At 35.8% G+C, this 20,386-nt stretch overlaps 1 protein-coding gene across 1 annotated transcript in view; it reads right to left on the bottom strand.

The window, feature by feature from the left end:
• adisspb (adipose secreted signaling protein b) overlaps window positions 1–20,386 on the bottom strand; it is a 55,785-nt gene that overhangs the window by 681 nt on the left and 34,718 nt on the right. Inside the window, exons 4-5 of the mRNA XM_030162486.1 lie at window positions 8,083–8,221; window positions 4,184–4,309 (exon numbers count right to left, since the gene is read on the bottom strand). Coding sequence (XP_030018346.1) covers window positions 4,184–4,309; window positions 8,083–8,221 — 265 coding nt within the window. The remainder of the gene's footprint in view (window positions 1–4,183; window positions 4,310–8,082; window positions 8,222–20,386) is intronic.

Below are 20,386 nucleotides of genomic sequence, written 5' to 3'. Positions count from 1 at the left end.
CACACACAAACACCCAAACCCACTATCAAACGGCTCCATTACAAACTTTAACCGAATCGATGCACGTCTACGTTTCTAAGCAACTCATTTAGAGCGAACACAACTGCAGAGAGAAGTCCTGGGGCTGAATATGAATGAGTTTACAGTGAATGGAGACAATTACAGATTTGTCTCAAACTGACAGAAGTCGCATTTAATGTGTAATATGAACGAGCACACACACACACACACACACACACACACAAAATCTGATTTCACCAAAAAATCCAAATTGTGCATTAAGCCTTTATCAGGAAAGTCACTATTTCTGATAATTCCTGCATACATTACAAGACAGTGAGTCAACAATCTGAGGTCCAATGTGGTCTCCAGGGTCTGCATGAAGAGTGAGTGTACCTACTTTGTTCGGTACCATGAAGTAATGGTACTAATGTAAGGAATGATGTTCAGAGGGATCATGTGGATGTGGACAGGGGTCTGGATCAGCACTTATGATGGTCTAATGTTCTAAAATGCATGTTCCTAGCACCTTACATGAGTTTTTCTTGTACTTTTTATATATACTTCTAGGGTTTTTTTTATTTTTTTTGCCACTTACGGTCTAATGTTCTAAAAGTGATATTCTAATGTTGTAAAATACATGTTCCTTTCACCTTACATGTGTTTTTCTTGTATTTTTACCTCCGCTAAGGACAGCAGAGGTTATGTTTTCATTGGGGCTTGTTTGTTTCTCTGTCTGTCTGTTAGCAAGATAACTCAAAAAGTTATGAATGTTTTTATATTATATTTTATATTTTTCAAGAAATGTTCAAACTGGCACAAGGAACAAATGATTAAATTTTGGTGGTGATCGCGGGGGGGGGGGGGGGGGGGAGAACTGTTGGTGGAGGTCTGCCCTCTCCAAGTGCTTTACTAGTTTATATTTAGTTCATGGATTTTTAAATTTTTTTTTTGCCACTTATGGGTAAGGAACCAAATATGGTAACTCCACTGACCTTGATTTTCTACATAACAATAAAAAAAATGTTGAAAAATTTCATAAAAGTAATAAAGTCTTGTTATGTCCTCCAATAACACACTAAGGTTTATATTCCAAATTCCATAGTATTTCTATGAGTGTCCAATAAAGGGTTAAGCCCTGCCGTCTGAATGTAGCTTTACTAAACTGATGTTTTGTCATCCAGGCGTTGACTGGACAGATGTTGAGGTTTAAGAGTAAAAATAACCCGTCAGGAGCCAAACACACACATACACATATGTAGAAAGGGGAGTGTGTTTACACCGACACACACACAGAATGACGCATATGGCCTCCTTACCTCACTGTCCATCTGCTGACACAAACACACTCATCTAATCTGGTCTGATTCAGATGTACAGAACACACTGACTACAGGCCTGTGGAGGTGGAGTGAAGCTCTCAAACAAATATTTATCACTTGCATAAAGAGGTCCATAAACTTCCCTTTTTAAATGAATAATGCTGACAATTTGATCCCCATGTCAAACTCATTTTAGTTCAGGGGCCGCATACAACCCAGTATCATCTCAAGAGGGCCAGAACAGCAAAATAATGTGAAAAAAGTAAAATCACATTATGAAAATGTTTACATCTACAAACTGTCCTTAAAAAATGTGAATAACATGAACAACCTGAAATTTCTAAAACTAGGTGTAACATAAATGAAATAAAAACGATATCAAAACTTCACCAAAAAATTTGAAGTGTGTATTTAAACACAAAATTACTGTGTTTAACTTTTGTATTTGCCATTTTGGTATAATATACAATATGAGCCTCCAGATGAAATCTATCCTCCATATTGTTTGCTGTGTCAGGTTTACACCAGCAGATGGCAGCACATGTCATGTTTGTGTTGACAATCAGTCCATACTCAGCACCATGCTGGACTGTTTGGTAAAATGATACATGATCAGCACAAAACACTTGATTTCTCATAGAATTGTACAAAAGGGAAGCTAACCGTTCCCATCTCAAGGGACCCAAGGATGTGTGAAAACTAGTGATGAGGATATTTCCAATATTTGAGGACAGTGTAGAAATAGTCAGATATTCCACAGTAAAGAGACGAATAATAGTTTGGATAATTCTCTAAAGGACAGAAAACCAGACACCAGAGTCCCTTGGAATCAGCTGGTTTGTGTGGAAAAAGTGTTAATGCAAAGATATAACTACTGTACTATATACTATACTATACTATACTATACTATACTACAAATACTATATTATACTATAGTGTACTATGCCATATTATACTATACTATAAATACTATATTATACTATACTATACCATATTATACTACACTATACTATAAATACTATACTATACTATATTATACTGTACTATACCATATTATACTATACTACTCTGTACTATAAATACTATACTATACTGTACTATATTATAAATACTATATTATATTATACTATTATATTATACTCTAGTATACCATATTATACTATACTATTCTGTAGTATAAATACTATACTATACTATATTATACTATACTCTATTGTACTATATTATACCATATTATACTAAACTATACTGTACCATACTGTACTATACTATACTATTACAGGGTACGATTTGTCAAAAAAACAGAGGGTGGGGATGGGTTGTTTTTTTGTTTTTTTTTGTTTGGGAGGGGCAGTTATTTACATGGGGGTGCGGTCCATAACTAACGTTACCAACGCTGGCATGAAACGAAAGTGAAACTTTACATACTTTCAACGTCCAATTCCTGGGTTCTGTTCCTCTATTAAACAGCGCATCTTACATGAAATTTTCACAACTTCTAACCTGTATCCACTGAACCCATGAATTTGTCAACCCCCCCCTTTATGGCGCCTGAGTGCATGGGGATGTTTGCAAATTCTGAGACTAAACTATACAGTACCATACTGTACTATACTATACTACACTACTGTACTACATTATAATATCCTATACTACACTACTGTACTACATTATAATATCCTATACTACACTACTGTACTACATTATAATATACTATACTACACTACTGTACTACATTATAATATACTATACTACACTACTGTACTACATTATAATATCCTATACTACACTACTGTACTACATTATAATATACTATACTACACTACTGTACTACATTATAATATACTATACTACACTACTGTACTACATTATAATATGCTATACTACACTACTGTACTATATTATAATATGCTATACTACACTACTGTACTACATTATAATATGCTATACTACACTACTGTACTATATTATAATATACCATACTACACTACTGTACTACATTATAATATGCTATACTACACTACTGTACTACATTATAATATCCTATACTACACTACTGTACTACATTATAATATGCTATACTACACTACTGTACTACATTATAATATCCTATACTACACTACTGTACTACATTATAATATGCTATACTACACTACTGTACTACATTATAATATCCTATACTACACTACTGTACTACATTATAATATGCTATACTACACTACTGTACTACATTATAATATACTATACTACACTACTGTACTACATTATAATATGCTATACTACACTACTGTACTATATTATAATATGCTATACTACACTACTGTACTACATTATAATATGCTATACTACACTACTGTACTATATTATAATATACCATACTACACTACTGTACTACATTATAATATCCTATACTACACTACTGTACTACATTATAATATGCTATACTACACTACTGTACTACATTATAATATGCTATACTACACTACTGTACTACATTATAATATCCTATACTACACTACTGTACTACATTATAATATGCTATACTACACTACTGTACTACATTATAATATCCTATACTACACTACTGTACTACATTATAATATGCTATACTACACTACTGTACTATATTATAATATACCATACTACACTACTGTACTACATTATAATATCCTATACTACACTACTGTACTACATTATAATATGCTATACTACACTACTGTACTACATTATAATATGCTATACTACACTACTGTACTACATTATAATATCCTATACTACACTACTGTACTACATTATAATATCCTATACTACACTACTGTATACTCTATACTATAGCGCATGTTTCAGTTGAGTGAACTCACCCATGACTCTGGCATGAACCTTAACTTTGACACAGGCGTCCTCGTTGGTCTCGCTCAGCAGTAAGACCTCCTCACACAGGACTCCCTCCTGCAGGGCCATGTACTCACACGTTACCTTCAGACCTCCTACAAAACAATGACACATACAAGCACAGATTGGGTTTCATTTGGATTTACACTGTGTGTGAGTCAGTGTTCTTCATATCAGACTGATCATAGAGAGAATAAGGCAGATGGGAGACTGAAATGGCAGGTCAACATCATGAAAGAAACACACAAACACAGCTGACTGATGGGTCAACACTGAAACAAACACACACCTGGTGCAGCTTGAACACATGAGCACAGGTTCATACACTATATGGACAAAAGTATTGGGACATGTTGAATTCAGGTGTTTCTTTGCTAACATGGGTCTGGGATACAAAACAATAATGACAAATATCATAATATAGTTTTATATTGTGATAAACATCATTGCATTGGTTAGTTCAGTGTTTCCCAACCAGTGTGCCGCGGCACATTAGTGTGCCGTAAAAAATCATCAGGTGTGCCGTGGAAGATGATCCAATTTGACCTGACTGGTACTGGAAGAACAGCGTGATATAGATACATACGAGTGGACGCACTAATGATCCACTCAACCACAACAGTCTCCTGTTTGCCTTTGCAAAAATAAAAATAAAAGTGAAAGTGAACCAGCCCCGATGCGGTGCGTTCTGCAGATAAAGCCCCCCCTCACTAGTGACGCACGGATTAGCGAGTAACCCCCAAACCCCAGGTATCTGGCTGGGGCAGGGGGGATATCCCTCCCATACTATTACACATCGGACTTCAATCCGGAGGTTCGTCTGAGGGGTCGCTGACGAACCGCTCTCAGCTTTCTTGTTCCAAACACTCCGTGACAATGTGCCCCGATGTGCCCTGCCCCCCCCCCCCCCCCCCCCCCCCGAAAAAAGAGAGCGACTCAGAGCTGTTGAGGAGTATTTGTGTGTGTCTTTCTTCAATTCCTGCAGGAATATGAGCTTTGTGTTCAACTGAACAGGTCCAGGTTTCACACCGAGTAAGTACATTGAGACTAGATTTGTATAATATTTCAGTAAATACACTTTTTGTGACATTTTTGTTTGGTGGTGTGCCTTGTGATTTTTCTAAAGTAAAATATGTGCCGTGGCTCAAAAAAGGTTGGGAAACACTGGGTTAGTTTTGTTTAAATTGTTATCTTTGCTTCCAAAATGCCTCAGAAATGATTTTTACTTAATTTCTCTCAAAAGTTATTGTTATTTTTTTTATCCACAACTATGATTTTAAATGTTCTATGAAATATATTTCATGCTGTGACTGTAAATAATTTTGTACCACAACTAACCATCTACTTTCTTCACATCTAACTTAGGAAGAAAAATCTCCCGTTAAACTTTAAGGAAATATTGATGTTTATAAACTATATGAAAAAAAAATATTTGGACACATCACAGCTACAGCTCGTAAGATGTCCTGTTCATGTAGATTTGAGATATAAACATCAATATTTCCTAAAACCATTTCCATGTTGTAAGCCATCAAATATGGACCATTATAAGTAAATGCAAAAGTTTAATATTTCAAAAATTTATCAAGAAGTAAAAAATTAAATATTTCTCAAAACGTGTTAGACATTGTCCCAAGGAAGATGCATATAAAATTTGAAATGAATCCGACCGGTAGTTTAGGAGAAGAAGATTGCTGAAATCTAGACATTGGTGACCTTGAGTTTGACCCTTCAAGGTCACTCAAGGTCAAAGGTCATCGACCCAATTGAAAGTCCATACACGACTTCATATCAGTGCTCAATAGTAACTATATTGATATCTTTATCCATTTCCATGTTATAAGCCACCAAAATATGGACCATTATAAGTAAAGGCCAAATTTCAATATTTCAAAAATTCATAAAAATTTCAAAAATCAAAACATCTCAAAATTGTGAACAAACATTGTAGACATTGTCCCAAGGAAGCTACATATTGAATTTGAAATGAATCCGACCAGAAGTTTTGGGAAAGACTTTTGAAATCTAGATAATAATGACCTTGAGTTTGACCCTTCAAGGTCACTATAATATAAAATTATAAAATAAATATAAAACAAAATCTAAAAATAATCTTACCATTAGTTTCTGTGAGAGATGTTTGAATAAATTGCTACTGAAGGTTATAACACCTTCGCAGTAGCTCATGGCCTATTAGCCGGTGAGCTGAACAATGGCAGGCTTGGTATGTGAACTGTTTAGTGGAGCAGGCTGGTTTATTCTGTTATGTCATAGTAGTTCTAAATCAGAACATCTGATGGTGTAATATGTTGCAGTGGAACTTTTTCCATCTCATTTTGAGTCTGTCAGGTCTCTAATTTTCCAATAAAGATCGTCTTAGATATCACATATTATTTTGAGATTATCAGAGTTTTGTTAATATTTCCATGACTCTTGACTAATCTCCTCTCCAGAATGGCCACTGTCCAACCCTACCTTGGCAACTGTAACCAGGCATGGAAGGCCTGCTGAGCTTTCAGACAAGTGTGAAAGTGCACAAATGTCATATTGATCTGTGGCATCAACACCACAGGACTCTAACATAATGGCAGAACCTGACAACCTCGTAAATTCCAGTTGTTACTACCCAGCTCCCCGAAGGGGAGGCGAGGGGTATTGTTTTTGGTTCGGTTTGTTTGTTTGTTAACACTCTAGCAGCAAAACCATTGATTGAATCCCTATCAAATTGGGTTTATAGATTGCCAGAGACCAAGAACAGATCTGATTACATTTTGGGAAAAGTAGGTCAAAGTTCCAATTTTTTTATGAATTTTTAAAATCATTTTTCCCCCATTTACTTATAATGGGTGAAATTTTAAATGTCTGTAGCAGCAAATCCGTTGGTTGAATTCATGCCAAATTGGGTTTATAGATTACCAGTGACCCAGACATTTTGTGGTTGTGGTTGACATTGTTACTTACAATGGGTCAAATTTCAAATGTCTATAAAAACATCTGTTTCAATTTACTTCAAACTTGGCACATATAGAGGCAACTGATATGCTGACATCAGCACACATGTAGACATGATGACATCTGCTGGATCGATGCCAAAATAAGCTACAATATGTGTGAGGGGCGGGGTTTGTTGTGATTGGCACCACTTGTTGATTCTTGATACAACATGCTGCTGAGACACAGGGACATTGGTTCTATTTTTTCTTTTTATTAGAGCTAATTAGTTACAAATCAAATAAGAATATAGGACACAGGGACTGAAGAGCTAAAAGGGTGATGATGGACTGATTTTTTTTCCCCAGACTGATGACCTGATTTAAATAGAACCAGCCTCCAGTTGGTTCAACGAACCACAGACAGAACAGGTTACTAGAAAAGCCAATAATAGGCTGTATCAGTCAGAGGGGTTTGAACACGTTTGTTAAATGCACTCTTGCCTGTTTTTTTTTTTCTCATTTTCTCTTGCTCTTGAGCCTGGCCAGCCATCCATCTTTCTCAAAGAGAAATCTGTCTGGAATCACGGGGCTTGAATCCAAATATGAAGGCGGGACTAACAGGCACAGAGTAAACCAATCACAGATAAGACGGATTTTTGTCAGAGAAATTTAAGAGTAAAGGGTGTAATCTGTAATTCAACCCTTGTTGTTGAATCAAGTAAATGACTAACAACAGATGTAAAGAGATTTGCGGACTTGGAACTGACTTTGACTCGTGACAAAAAGAAGTCGGTGCGCATGCCCCCCAGACTTGTGATTGGTTCGGTACAGAATAGATCGTGCATATTTCACAGTGACTGGCCCAGCTCCAGACTGCTTTCTCAGAACTGAATACACAGAGAACACCAGATGGCTGGCAGGCTCCTTGCTCTTACCCTCTGCCGCCGGTGTGATATCAGTGATTCGGAGGTGTGGACTCGGTACCGGTGCTGGACACACATCTTTCCCCAGAGCCGGGATCTCAGGCAGGGTGAAGACTATCTCGTACCGGTGCTGCGTCTTAAGGAAGCCTACCTGGAGACGGGAACAAATGTAGAGAGGGTTAAAAGGCAAGAAGTCTAAAGATTTACCGATTAAAAGGAACAAACAAAGGGCTTCTTTTCTTTTCCTTCAAACTCGGGACTAATCCGACTGTACCACAGGGAGAGAGGGTGGTGACAAAGAGAGAAATAAAAAGAGGGGTTTATACAGAGGAAAAACAGGCCTCACAGTGCATGGCCTAAGTTCCTAACAGTTCAATAAATAATGGATTATTTTGGATAAGTAAATCTCATAAGCACTACCGTTTGTTGAGCCAGTTTTTTTTTCTGGAAGGACTGCTCTAATTGAACTAATTAATTACTGCTCCGGTGATTTTAATCCCTTCACCTCTGCTGTCTTGGCAGACTTTGCCCTAGTGAAAATAAAACTGAAAAGTCTGCCAGTAGCACGAAACCCTTGTGAACAGATTTGTCAAAAATCCAAGAGTTTAATGTTATTCGTAGTAACACCCTCTACACGAGTGCAGGATTTGGTTAAGACCCTCTAATAGCTTCCCCAGGAAAAGACGCCTCAGTGAAGTTCAACCACATACGTAATAGAGCTTTTATTCACATTTTTTCATTTGTTTCTGGATTGTTTCTTCTTCAGGACAGGTGGGTTTCACCCCACCTTACTGGGTTGATGAATGCAGATTTCAGGTTTTTCATGGTTGTTCAGGTTATTCACATGTTTTGTTATGTAATTTTACTTTACTGCATTATAACAAAGAGACAAAATCGGATTTGTCATTATTTATAATTGTATTTATCCTATTATTTTACTGGTCCGGCCCACTTGAGACCAAAACTTGAGACCTGCATGTGGCCCCTGAACTAACATGAGTTTGACACCCCTGATCGAACTAACTGAAAAGTCAACCAGTTCTTAGAAGGTCATCAGTGGAACCACATCTGTGACCTTGACCCTGATTACCAGATTGTAATAAAAAATGTTAAAAACCCAAAAAGTCAGAAGGCTCATGAGGCCCCGCTGTCACGGTCTGTATTCATACTGAAACTAAAGATCAAGTGAGCTTCTGTAAATTGGTTGCGAGTCTGGTTTTGACTAGCTCTATGAAATATTATTTTAATTTAGACAGTTGAAGTCTTAAGTTTAATCTTTTTAGAAATTAGTAAATGTTTTAAGATAGGATTCCTTTGGCTCACTTAGTAAGTTTTTAGGATAGTATGGGTTGGTTGTAACATCTTGGTCAGTATACCAAACTGACAGATTTATGAACACAGGACTTAAGTTTTACCTTAGACACACTTTTAAACACACATTCCCACATATTATTGTTAATCACAGGAGATAACATGTAAACACACTGTCAGTAAAGGGTTTTACATCGAGTTGAGGTATCACATCTGCTTGACTTAAGAGTCAGATCACACCAGCCCCTTTTTGGTGACCCAGCCCACCTAGCCCACAGGGAGTCAGCCCATAGTTTGGGGATCTGTTTATAAGGATTATAAAAGTGATGTGTGTTTGAATGTCTGTATCCATTTCCTCCTTGGTGTGGATCCTTAGTACTAAGGAATGCTTTGTTTGTGATCAGCTCAAGTCAAATTAAATTTATAAAAATGAGAGCGAGATGAATCCGGACTTATTCATGGAGCTTCCAACAAAAGAACACATTAACATCAGGGGTGTAAGAAAATATTGGTATCGCAATATATCGCGATATTTCACTTCACGATACTGTATCGAAATTAAAAAGTACTGTATCGATATTTTTAGGTATTTATTCAAATGCAGACATGGCGGGGTTCATTTTTGTTTTAGTTTTTCCAGTTCTTTTATTTCTATATTCACATGGGTTTTTTGTTCTGTTGTTTGTATACTATAAAAGTACTATTGTGATATTGCAGGTCATAAATGTAGTTTTTTGAAATTGATAATGCTGTTTTGGTAAATAATGGATAATTCAAGCATCCTAAAAGCACTTTTTACTGTCTGAAAGAGGTAATTGGGTTTTTTTTTATTGGGAATGCACAAAAATAATGTTCTGAAGTTGGATGATTCAGGGACTGAACACAACATATTCTTTTCACAATAGAATATGAACATTTAAGCAGGATCTTAAACTGTAATGTCTGTAAAATTTTATTTATGTGTTGTTTTGTACTGGTAAAGCCGTGTGTTAAAATTTTATTTATCCAAATGCTGCACTATTAGTTTTTCCGGAAAATAATCTTTTAAAAAAAGAAACGAAACAAAAAATATTGCCATATGAACAGTATTGTGATATATTGTGATATATATCGTATCGTGATCCTAGTATTGTGATTTGTATTGTATCGCCAGATTCTTGCCAATACACACCCCTAGTTAACATCTATATGTAGAGTGTCATGAGATAACTTTTGTTATGATTTTGCGCTATACAAATAAAATTTGATTGATTGACTGATTGTAATGACTTCGACCTTGTAAATATTTGAGCCAAATATGAAGAAATTCCCAGAAGGCATTGGGGTACTGTGTTCACAAAAGTGGGACAGACACCTCCAAAACATAGTGACTAATAAGTATCTGTCCATCATCTGCGCACAACATAACTGACACTGTACCAGTTGTTCTAAATTTGAATAAAATATTAGAAAAGACAACAGAGTGGGGGGAAAAAAGAGCAGAGTTTAACTGAGAGGTGGTGTGTGAGAAGAAATGGATCTTCAGCAAGAAGAAAAATTCGAGAGAAATACATCACAGAGTGGAGTGAGGAAAGCCTCACAGAGGAGACAGGATAAAACGAGAGGAGGAGACAGCGGGGAAGTGCAGGCAACGAGAGATAAGCTGAAAAGCCCTCCAGCAAGAGCTGCAAACGGCAGCTCCAGCCCAACATGACCCCTGGATACAGCCGAGGATGCAAACAGCATTAAGAGAGGAGAGAGAGGACACGCTGAAGGAGCGCCACACACAAAAACAATATCCACCCAGTCAGCGGAGTCCCACGCATGTAAACACAACGAATCTGTCTCGGAATAATTGACTACATTTGAATATTATGCCACAGGTTTTGGTCCGATGTAGTTTGAGTGGTAAAAAAGTAAAAAGAGACAACTGACAAAGACTCCTCTGAGTTACTGAGCAGACTCTAGCCTGCATTACATCACAACTAAGAGATGAAATTAATAAAGATATCCTCTATGTATCACTTGGACACACCCAGACACATGAACATAGAGTTCTTCCAAAACAATGGCACAATTCTTCAGTCAACTTACAAGAAAATGCCAAATATTCTGTGAACTTTATGTCACTGAGAACAGTTCAGTCAGTCCATGTGACCAGACAGAACTTTTAACTGAGGCATGTGAGATGAAACTCTGGTAACTCCCATTGGACACTGAATGAGCCTTTGGCTTTATCTAACGTCCTACACATCTAAGTAGTCCTGCTAAATAATCGTTGACAATGTAAGAGCACATGTTTTCAGGTGATTTGATCCTTTAATGTCCATCTTATTTACATGAGGAATTCAAATGGTTCATGAGCAAATGGTGAACAACCTTAACCCAGTGTTTTTCAACCTTGGGGTCAGGACCCCCTGTGGGGCTGCCTGGAATTCAAATGGGGTCGCCTGAAATTTCTAGTAATTGATAAAAATAAAAACTTAGGAATAAAAAACATAAGGTGAGTTGACAGAGATAATCCCAGTACATAAAAGACAAACTGTGAAGCTGAAACTGAAGCACTGTGGTTCTGTTCATCTGTCAAATGTTCATTGTGGTCAGTTTCAGATGCTGCAGCTCTTTCATAATTCATAGTTTGAGTTCTTGTTTGTTCAGTATTACTTGTCAGCCTTGTAAATTCAAGCTGGACTGACTGTACATATCCTGACCAAGGAAAATCAAATTCTCACTTTGTGCAGTAATCTACACCTGGCTTTTCTGCCTCCGTCCAGAATAATATACATTATATAGACTAAATGTCCTCTAAAATTAACGTTTATTTACAACATGGTACAGCAAACTATTACATAATCAAAAACAAATTCATTTTAGCCAAAAAAAAAAAGGTCTCCGTTTTGAATGTCTGGGGTTGCCAGAAATTTGTGATATTAAAATGGGGCCACAAGGCAAAAAAGGTTGGGTACTGCCTTAACCTGTACTGTCCTTTAATGTTCACTCATTCAGCACAAATTTGAAAGAAGGAAAAGTCACTACAGTCTAAAAGTATTAAACATCTTCAAAAAAAAAACAAGATTCAAGACGAGGGTGATGGAAGGTTGGATCTCTGTGAAAGGAATCAACTTATGGAACAACCTAAACGATGAAACGAATGCAATGAAATCAAATAACACATTTAAAAAGACGATAAAAAACAAAATGTTAAGAAAATATGACGAAATGAGCAGTTTATTTTTGATATGTATAGTATTTTTGTGTTTGTGCTTAGTCACAATTTAGTCTGATATGTGTAGGATTTGTTGAGTTACTTATGGGATCTGACATGGGAATTTAGGGTAGGTCGAAGGAGGGGGTAAGGGGACGGGAGTATATGAGTTAAACTTCATCCCGGTCCTTTTCGAATATGTTTTCTTCTAACAATCCGTCAACAGTCTTTTGAGCAGACCTCCTGAATACCTGAGGTCTGCTCAAACTGTCAGCTCATTTAAATCAGGCCTGAAAATATTATTGTTGACTGCAGCTTTCTCTTAAACTCTTAAATAATGTCTTTTAAATGACTTTAAAAATGACATTTTATCGCTGATGATTTTAATGTCGATTTTATATTTTAACATTATTGTTTTTATATTTTAACTTTCTATCATCTTAAATGTATTTTTATGCCTCTCCTGTGATGCTTTTATGTTTTATGTAAAGCACATTGAATTGTCCTGTACATGAAATGTGCTATACAAATAGGGCTGTGTATTGGCAAGAATCTGGCAATACGATACAAATCATAATACTAGAATCACGTGCGATATATCACGATATATCACGATACTATTAAAAAGGCAATTTATTTATTTATTTAGATTTTTAAAGATTTTTTATTATTTATATTACCATTTATTTGTTTATTCAGATATATTTTTAAGATTTTTATATATTTTGAAGATTTCTTCCTGGAAGAACTGAATTATACCAGAAATCTGCACAAATACTAAACACATTTTTATTTGATCAAAACAGGATCTAATGCTATATTACAAAATGTTTCTGTGTTAAAACTGAATTTATGTTTTACAGACATTACAGTTTAAGATCCTGTTCACATGTTCATATTCTATTAGTTCAGAACTAACATTATAACATTATTTTTGTACAATCCCAACAAAGGAACTAACATCTGCCTCTCAGACAGAAAAAGTGCTTTTACGATGTGTCATATAACCATTATTTAATAAAACAGTGTTAAATCATAATAAATAAGATAAAAACAATAAAGAAAACCAAAAGACAAAAATGAACCTCTGCTATATCTGCATTTGAATAAATACCTAAAAAAATTTCGATACAGTACTTTTAAATATCGATACAGTATTGTGAAATGAAATATCGCGATATATTGCAGAACCGATATTTTCTAACACTCCTATATACAAACAAACTTGCCTTGCTTTGCCTTTAGAGACACTGATGTAGAATGAGTAATGTAATTTATAACGGTGACTAAACCTGGTTTGGTATTTCTGCTTTGATTCTGCCACAGAGTTCATTAAATGAACCCAGTGCGAAGCGTTATTTGAAAAAAAGAACCAAGAAGAAATACACTTGAAAAAATTGGCATATTATGACAGAAAATGGAAATGGACTCCAAGTGACATGCAAGTAGATAAGTTTGTGTTAAAGTGTGCAAACTTTACCCTAAAAACACCAAGTAAAACAACCTTGATATTGAGCTTCGCCTCTATTTTGTGTAAGAAATATTTCCTGGAGGCAGCTCACACCTTTTGTATTATATTACTATACGTTTTTTTGCTTAATACTACTGGTCGTCACATTCAAGACGGCTCCTATCAAAAGGAAAAGCTAACTGTGAAATTCACATGTAATGTGAAAATGTGTTGCCTCTGCAGCAACACTTCATCAGCAGAAAACTGACAGTTGCCCATTTCCACTGGCTCATGATTCACCTCCTATTACAAAAGCAGAGAGTGGAGAATGCACAACACAAAGGGTCCTCATTAGTGCACCGACATATGTGCCAGGTTAGAAAACAGGAACAAAAACAAAACACAAGCTCTGCCTCAATGTGGAGAAGACACAAAGATGGAGACTCTTTCTTTGAAAAGGCAAAAGCCACCTCAATTAATAACCTCCGTAATAATCAGGGACACGTAAAAATAAAAATAAAACTGTGTCCACATTAATGATCTGCAGCTTTGTCTGATAATGCAATAACATCACATATTGCTATCTTCCAGAATGGGTAGGTCCTACTTTTACTTTTGACACTTTAAAGTAAATTTTGCTGGTGTTTCTATTTCTACTCGAGCCTCTGAAGTACTTTTCTACCTCTGCCTAGTTAAAAAAAAAAAGAAGAGTTTGTTTGTACCGAGAGTCAGGAAAAACTGGACGTGTGGAAGTTCATAATTAATTTTATACATTTGGATTTTGAAACAATATTAAATTTGTCTTTGGGGATTTTTACTGAAACTATTTGGATAATTGTTACCTCCTTGGCAAAGGTAAAACCCTGTCTTGCCTTTTATGCAGTATTCAGACTTAGACTTAAAGCAGTGATATTTTGCTTTTTTAAATGGAATTATGCATTTTCAAACATTTCCCTGTGGTCTACATGAACTGTAAATGCTCTGCTTGGGTCTGAATTCTTCATTAATTCAACTCCACAGGTCCATCTTCAACCCTATTTCTGAGTAATGACACCAGAAAGGTCGTTCTGAGCGCTGGCCCTTTAAATGCAAATGAGCCACTTTAGGCCCCGCCCCCTCCAGGTTGTTGGCTGTGCTTCTCTGTCCCGTTCAACCAACAACTGAACATTTTAGGTAATCGGCTTGAAGTTTGGACATATTTTCAGTATGGTGCTGATAAACAATTATGTCGTACTCAGAGAAATGTCCGTCAGAAGTCTTGACCTTATATGCACAAATGTTGTGACATAACAAGTTACAGACTAGGGCTGTGTATTGGCAAGAATCTGGCGATACGACACAAATCACAATACTAGTATCATGATACGATATATCACAATATATCATGATACTGTTAAAAAGACCATTTTTTTAATTAGTTTTGTTTCTTTTTGAAACGATTATTTCCTGGAAGAATTGAAATACACCAGAAAAATGCACAAATACTAAACGTATTTTTATTTTATCATAATAGGCTCTAATGCTATATCACAAAATGTTCCCATGTTAAAACTTAAATTATGTTTTACAATTATTACAGTTTAAGACCCTGTTCAAATGTTGATATTCTATTAGTTCATAACTTACATCATAACATTATTTTTGTGCAATCCCAGCAAAGGAACTAATATCTCCCTCTCTCAGACAGTAAAAAGTGCTTTTAGGATGCTTCAAATAACCATTATTTAATAAAACACTGTTAAATTATAATAAATATAATATAAACAATAAAGAAAAACAAAAATTAACCTCTGCCATATCTGCATTTGAATAAATACTCAAAAATATCGATACAGTACTTTTTAATATTGATACAGTATTGTGAAATGAAATATCACAATATATTGCAGAACCGATATTTTCCTACACCCCTATTATAGATGTAACAAATTAAGCAGGAATTAAAACAGGCTGTGGAAATCCAGTCGATTTTTGCAAAAATGAATATAAAGATAGCTTTGCAGCACCTGGAGGGTTCAAATTCAAACTTTATGAACTATTAGGGTCCAAATACACAAATAAATGAACCAAAGACTAATAAAAGTGGGTTTAACAAAATATAACCCCTTTAAGGGAAATTACTTGGACACAATAGCTCAGATGCATACAAAACCATTCTTGTAAAACACTAGCAAAAAAGCAAAAAAGGAAAGTAAGTGTGAAGCGATAAAAGCAATAAATAATATACATAGAATACACTAATAAAGCAGAAAAACAATAAAAAAAAAAAAAAGAAAAAATTGGCCGGTCTTCACATGTACACAGTGTGTGAAATGTGAAAGCTGTTGTTTAACTGAGTGAAAATGTGTATTCATCCAGCTGTTGCAGACATACCGCTTCCAGCCCACACACTCCCACCTCGTCTTTGGTCTGTCTGCAAGGATCACAACCCCCCCTCCCAACTGTTTCCATAGCAACCCTGCCCTCTGTGTTCCGTGATGAGCCGTGACGCTGGGCTCACTGTACTCCGTGCCCACTCTCAAACACACTGGAAGAGCTTTGAGAAGCACACTGTCACACACGCACAAATATGTGTAGTACATTGTATGTGTGTGTGTGTGTGTGTGTGTGTGTGTGTGCGTATAGAGTGTGCAGAGTGTGAAGGTCACAGCTAAGTTTGTCGTCAATCTACTCGTGTACACACACAGCTTTTAAGGAATGAGCACATAAATCGATTTGGCTGTGAATTAGTTTCAAAGCTTGGAAAGGCTTAGCTACAGTGAGCCTGTCCAGCACTTTCATCTGGGAATTCAGCCTAACCACATAAACTGCAGAGAAATTACAAGCTGACCTATTAGAGCATTTTACGAAGGGAATTTGATGCAGCTTCGTGTGTTATTGTGTCAGCAGAAATGAAGAGAGAAACTAAAGGTGTAAAGCGATGACAGATCTACTGCTAATATCCCACTGAAGTGGAGAATGTTATGCCTGAAGAGCAAAAGTGCAATGAAGAGAAGATGAAAACAAAGAAGGACTGAAGTGTCTTTTTACAGCGATATAGAGAATTCTAGGACAAACTACCTTCAGGCTGCAAATCTTTTCAAAAGACACTTAGAAAAACCGATGTTACTTGAGAAACACTTGGTATTATGTTTCAGCCACTTGAACAAAACCAGAACTTTAGAGAGGAGTTTAATTAAGTACAGGTAACTGCAGATGAAGGGTGTTCATAATAATAATAATAATAATAATAATAATAATAATAAAATAATAATAATAATAAAAAATAAATAGACACGAATGGAAAAAACTATCAGGGCAAAGATTTAAGAGCCATAAACTAGAAATGAATAATTGTGTATTTCACTGTAGATCTGTCAGTTTGTATACGTTTTGCAAGGACAAATTCAAACACTTTTCAAGCACATTTAAGGGTCTGTAGAAGCCAATAACGTAATAACAACTGATAATGTAATAAATTTGCCATTTTTAAAATGTAATAGGCCAATAACGTAATAAAAGTCCTGAACCAATAACATAACTTTTGGCCAATAACGTAATAACTTATTATTACTTATTTTTTCCTGGTCTGTTCTTTTTTCCCCCAGGTCCGTAATAACCAGCCAATAACATAATAACTATTTATGTTATTGGCTGGTTATTACATTATTGGCCTGGTAAAAAAAAAAAAAAAAAAAAAAAATTCTTTGCAAATGTAATAACTTAGCCAATAATGTAATAATATATTAATATGACTGTATTAAAGTTTCATTTATTAGATATAACTATGATAAAATCTCCCCTCTCTCTCTCCATGTATTTGTCTATTTAACTTGGTTAAAATGATCTCTAGTCCTGTCTGCTGCTATCACGTTATTCACCTATTACATTTTAAAAATGGTAAATTTATTACGTTATCGGCTGTTATCACATTATTGACCATAATTACGTTATCGGTCGTTATTAAGTTATTGACTTCTACAGGGTAATTTTCAAATTGTTCCAGCACAGCACCTTATCTCTGCAATAAAATACATAGGCTATCTAATGGAATACTTACAGTCATGATTATTTTTATCACAATGACGTACATTGGATTATGCCACAAACATCTAAAGTTGTTTCATAATGGCGAAAAGTTAAAAAAAAAAATTGAAGTAGGACACAAAGTTTTATCCAAAAAACAGGGAAGCCACTTGGCCTTCTTCAGACACACACACACCGAGATAAAGATAAAAATGCACCTGGAGTCGATCTGAGTACACCTGGGAATTCTGTTTTTTGACATAAAGTTTTATTTTTCCAAATGTATCACCTCTCTGTGAGTAGTTTTGTCTCGGCATCTACCCTGGCAGAGTTAATATTAAAAATTAACTCATTAAACACACACACCTTAATGTGTCTTATCTTGTTGATGAAGAAGCGGAACAAGCCCTCTCCTCCCACCCACTTGTTATATTTATTCTATATTCTACTAAAAAAAACTTGGATCAGCAACTCACTCTTCATTCACATTTGAGGTGTAGACACTTAAATTATACCCGAGAGGGAAGTTTTGTATGATCTGCTTCTCCGAATAAGCAAAGAATGAAAAAAAAAACAAAATCATATCATAAAACATAAATCACACTGAGTTAAAATTGCAAGCACTTAAACTGAAATTCAAGCACTTCTCAGACCTTGAAAACACAACATTGAAATTCAAGCATTTTCAAGGATTTCCAGCACCTGTATGAACCCTGATCTGTGTGTCCCTATAATATTGACCTTAATTTTATTCGTTATTAAAGTGTGCACATCGTCAGGTTGAATACACAGCTGTGGACCTACCACAGACTAATACCAACCACTGCATATCTATTTAAGGATTAGGCTGAGGTGTACAGTCACATTTAAGTCATGCCTGAAATTATGTCATTGGGGTTGTGTTTCAGTCACATGTTAAACACAGATTTACAATCCCTGAACGTCTCATTAGGTGTCAAGTCCTGCTCCTCAGACAGTGACAGGAGTTAGAGTGGGAGGTTACCTGTCAAACTGGGAAGCAGGTATCATAAGGTAAAGTTTCATTTTCAAAGATTCCATTTTGAATGGAATATTATGTTTATTCTATTGTTTTATCTGGTATTTTTATTTTACTGTTTTTAAATTGTACAGCTGTTTTTATGTCTTTTTAATCTATTCTTGTATTTCATTCGATCATTTTGCTTTTTTTTTATTCTTCTGTACGATACCATTTTCAATTGTACAGCTGTTTTATGTCTTTAATCTATTCTTGTATTTTTACTTTGGTTTTTATTTATTCTTCTGTACAGCACTTTGGTCCACTGTGGTTGTTTTAAGGTGCTTTACAAAAGAAGTAGAGATAGAGAGAGCTTAATTGTTAATCTTCCCCTGTAAGTCCCTTCGGAAAAAAGCATCTGCCAAATGCATAAATGTAAATGTAAATGTAAAGTCATGAATAACAGACCCATCTTGTGCAGTCAAACCCTTAAGGACACTGGAATGCATGGGCCGTCGACTCATCCACTGATAGTTAAGAGGCTGTGGATTGTAGCTTCTGTCTGAGAGCAGGGCCTTTCAGGACAGGCTTTAATCACATGTATTATATTCATGTATTCACCAGTTGTATTTTTAAGAAAATACTGCTCAAAAGTGGGCTGAACCCACATTTAGAGAGGGGACATGCAGAGTAGGACTTTAATCAACGTGGAGATGAAGTGGACCTGAATTCTAAGTACAAATGCAAGATTAAAACCTTTTTATGAAAACAAAAAACACAAAAAAACAGTGACAAAAGAAGGAAAACAAGTGGTGTCAGGCACAACAAACCCCGCCCCTTGCACGAATTGTAGCTTATTTTGGCATCGATCCAGCTGATGTCATCATATCTATGCATGTGCTGATGTCAGCATATCAACTGCCTCTATACATGTGCCAAGTTTGAAGTAAATTGAAACCAAACTGATGTTTTTATAGATACGTGAAATTATGCCCATTAAAAGTAAATGGGGAAAAAAAAGATATTAAAAATTCATAAAAAAAGTTCAACTTTGACCTATTTTTCCCAAAATGTAATGGCATCTATTCTGAGTCACAGACAATCCATAAACCAATTTGGTATGAATTCAACTAATAATTTTGCTGCTCAAGTGTTAACAAAGAAACAAAGAAGAATACCCTTTGCCTCCCCTTCAGGGCGTGAGGAAAAAAATGAACAAAATATCTTCAGCTAGACCAGTGTTTCTCAAAAAGTGGGGCGGGCCCCCCCGGGTGGGGGCGCAAAGGCTTGCCAGGGGGGGCATGGACTCATTCCTAGGTGTTTATTTTTTCTTCAGGTTAGCACATGTAGCAGGTGGAACTAATGTTTTAGCGTTGGAGCATTCTGGACT

The sequence above is a fragment of the Sphaeramia orbicularis genome, chromosome 18 (genome assembly GCF_902148855.1).
Source record: "Sphaeramia orbicularis chromosome 18, fSphaOr1.1, whole genome shotgun sequence".
In the NCBI taxonomy this organism is placed as follows: Eukaryota; Metazoa; Chordata; class Actinopteri; order Kurtiformes; family Apogonidae; genus Sphaeramia; species Sphaeramia orbicularis.
The sequence above is the reverse complement of the archived record's forward strand: the minus strand, read 5'-3'. Positions and strand labels throughout refer to the sequence as shown.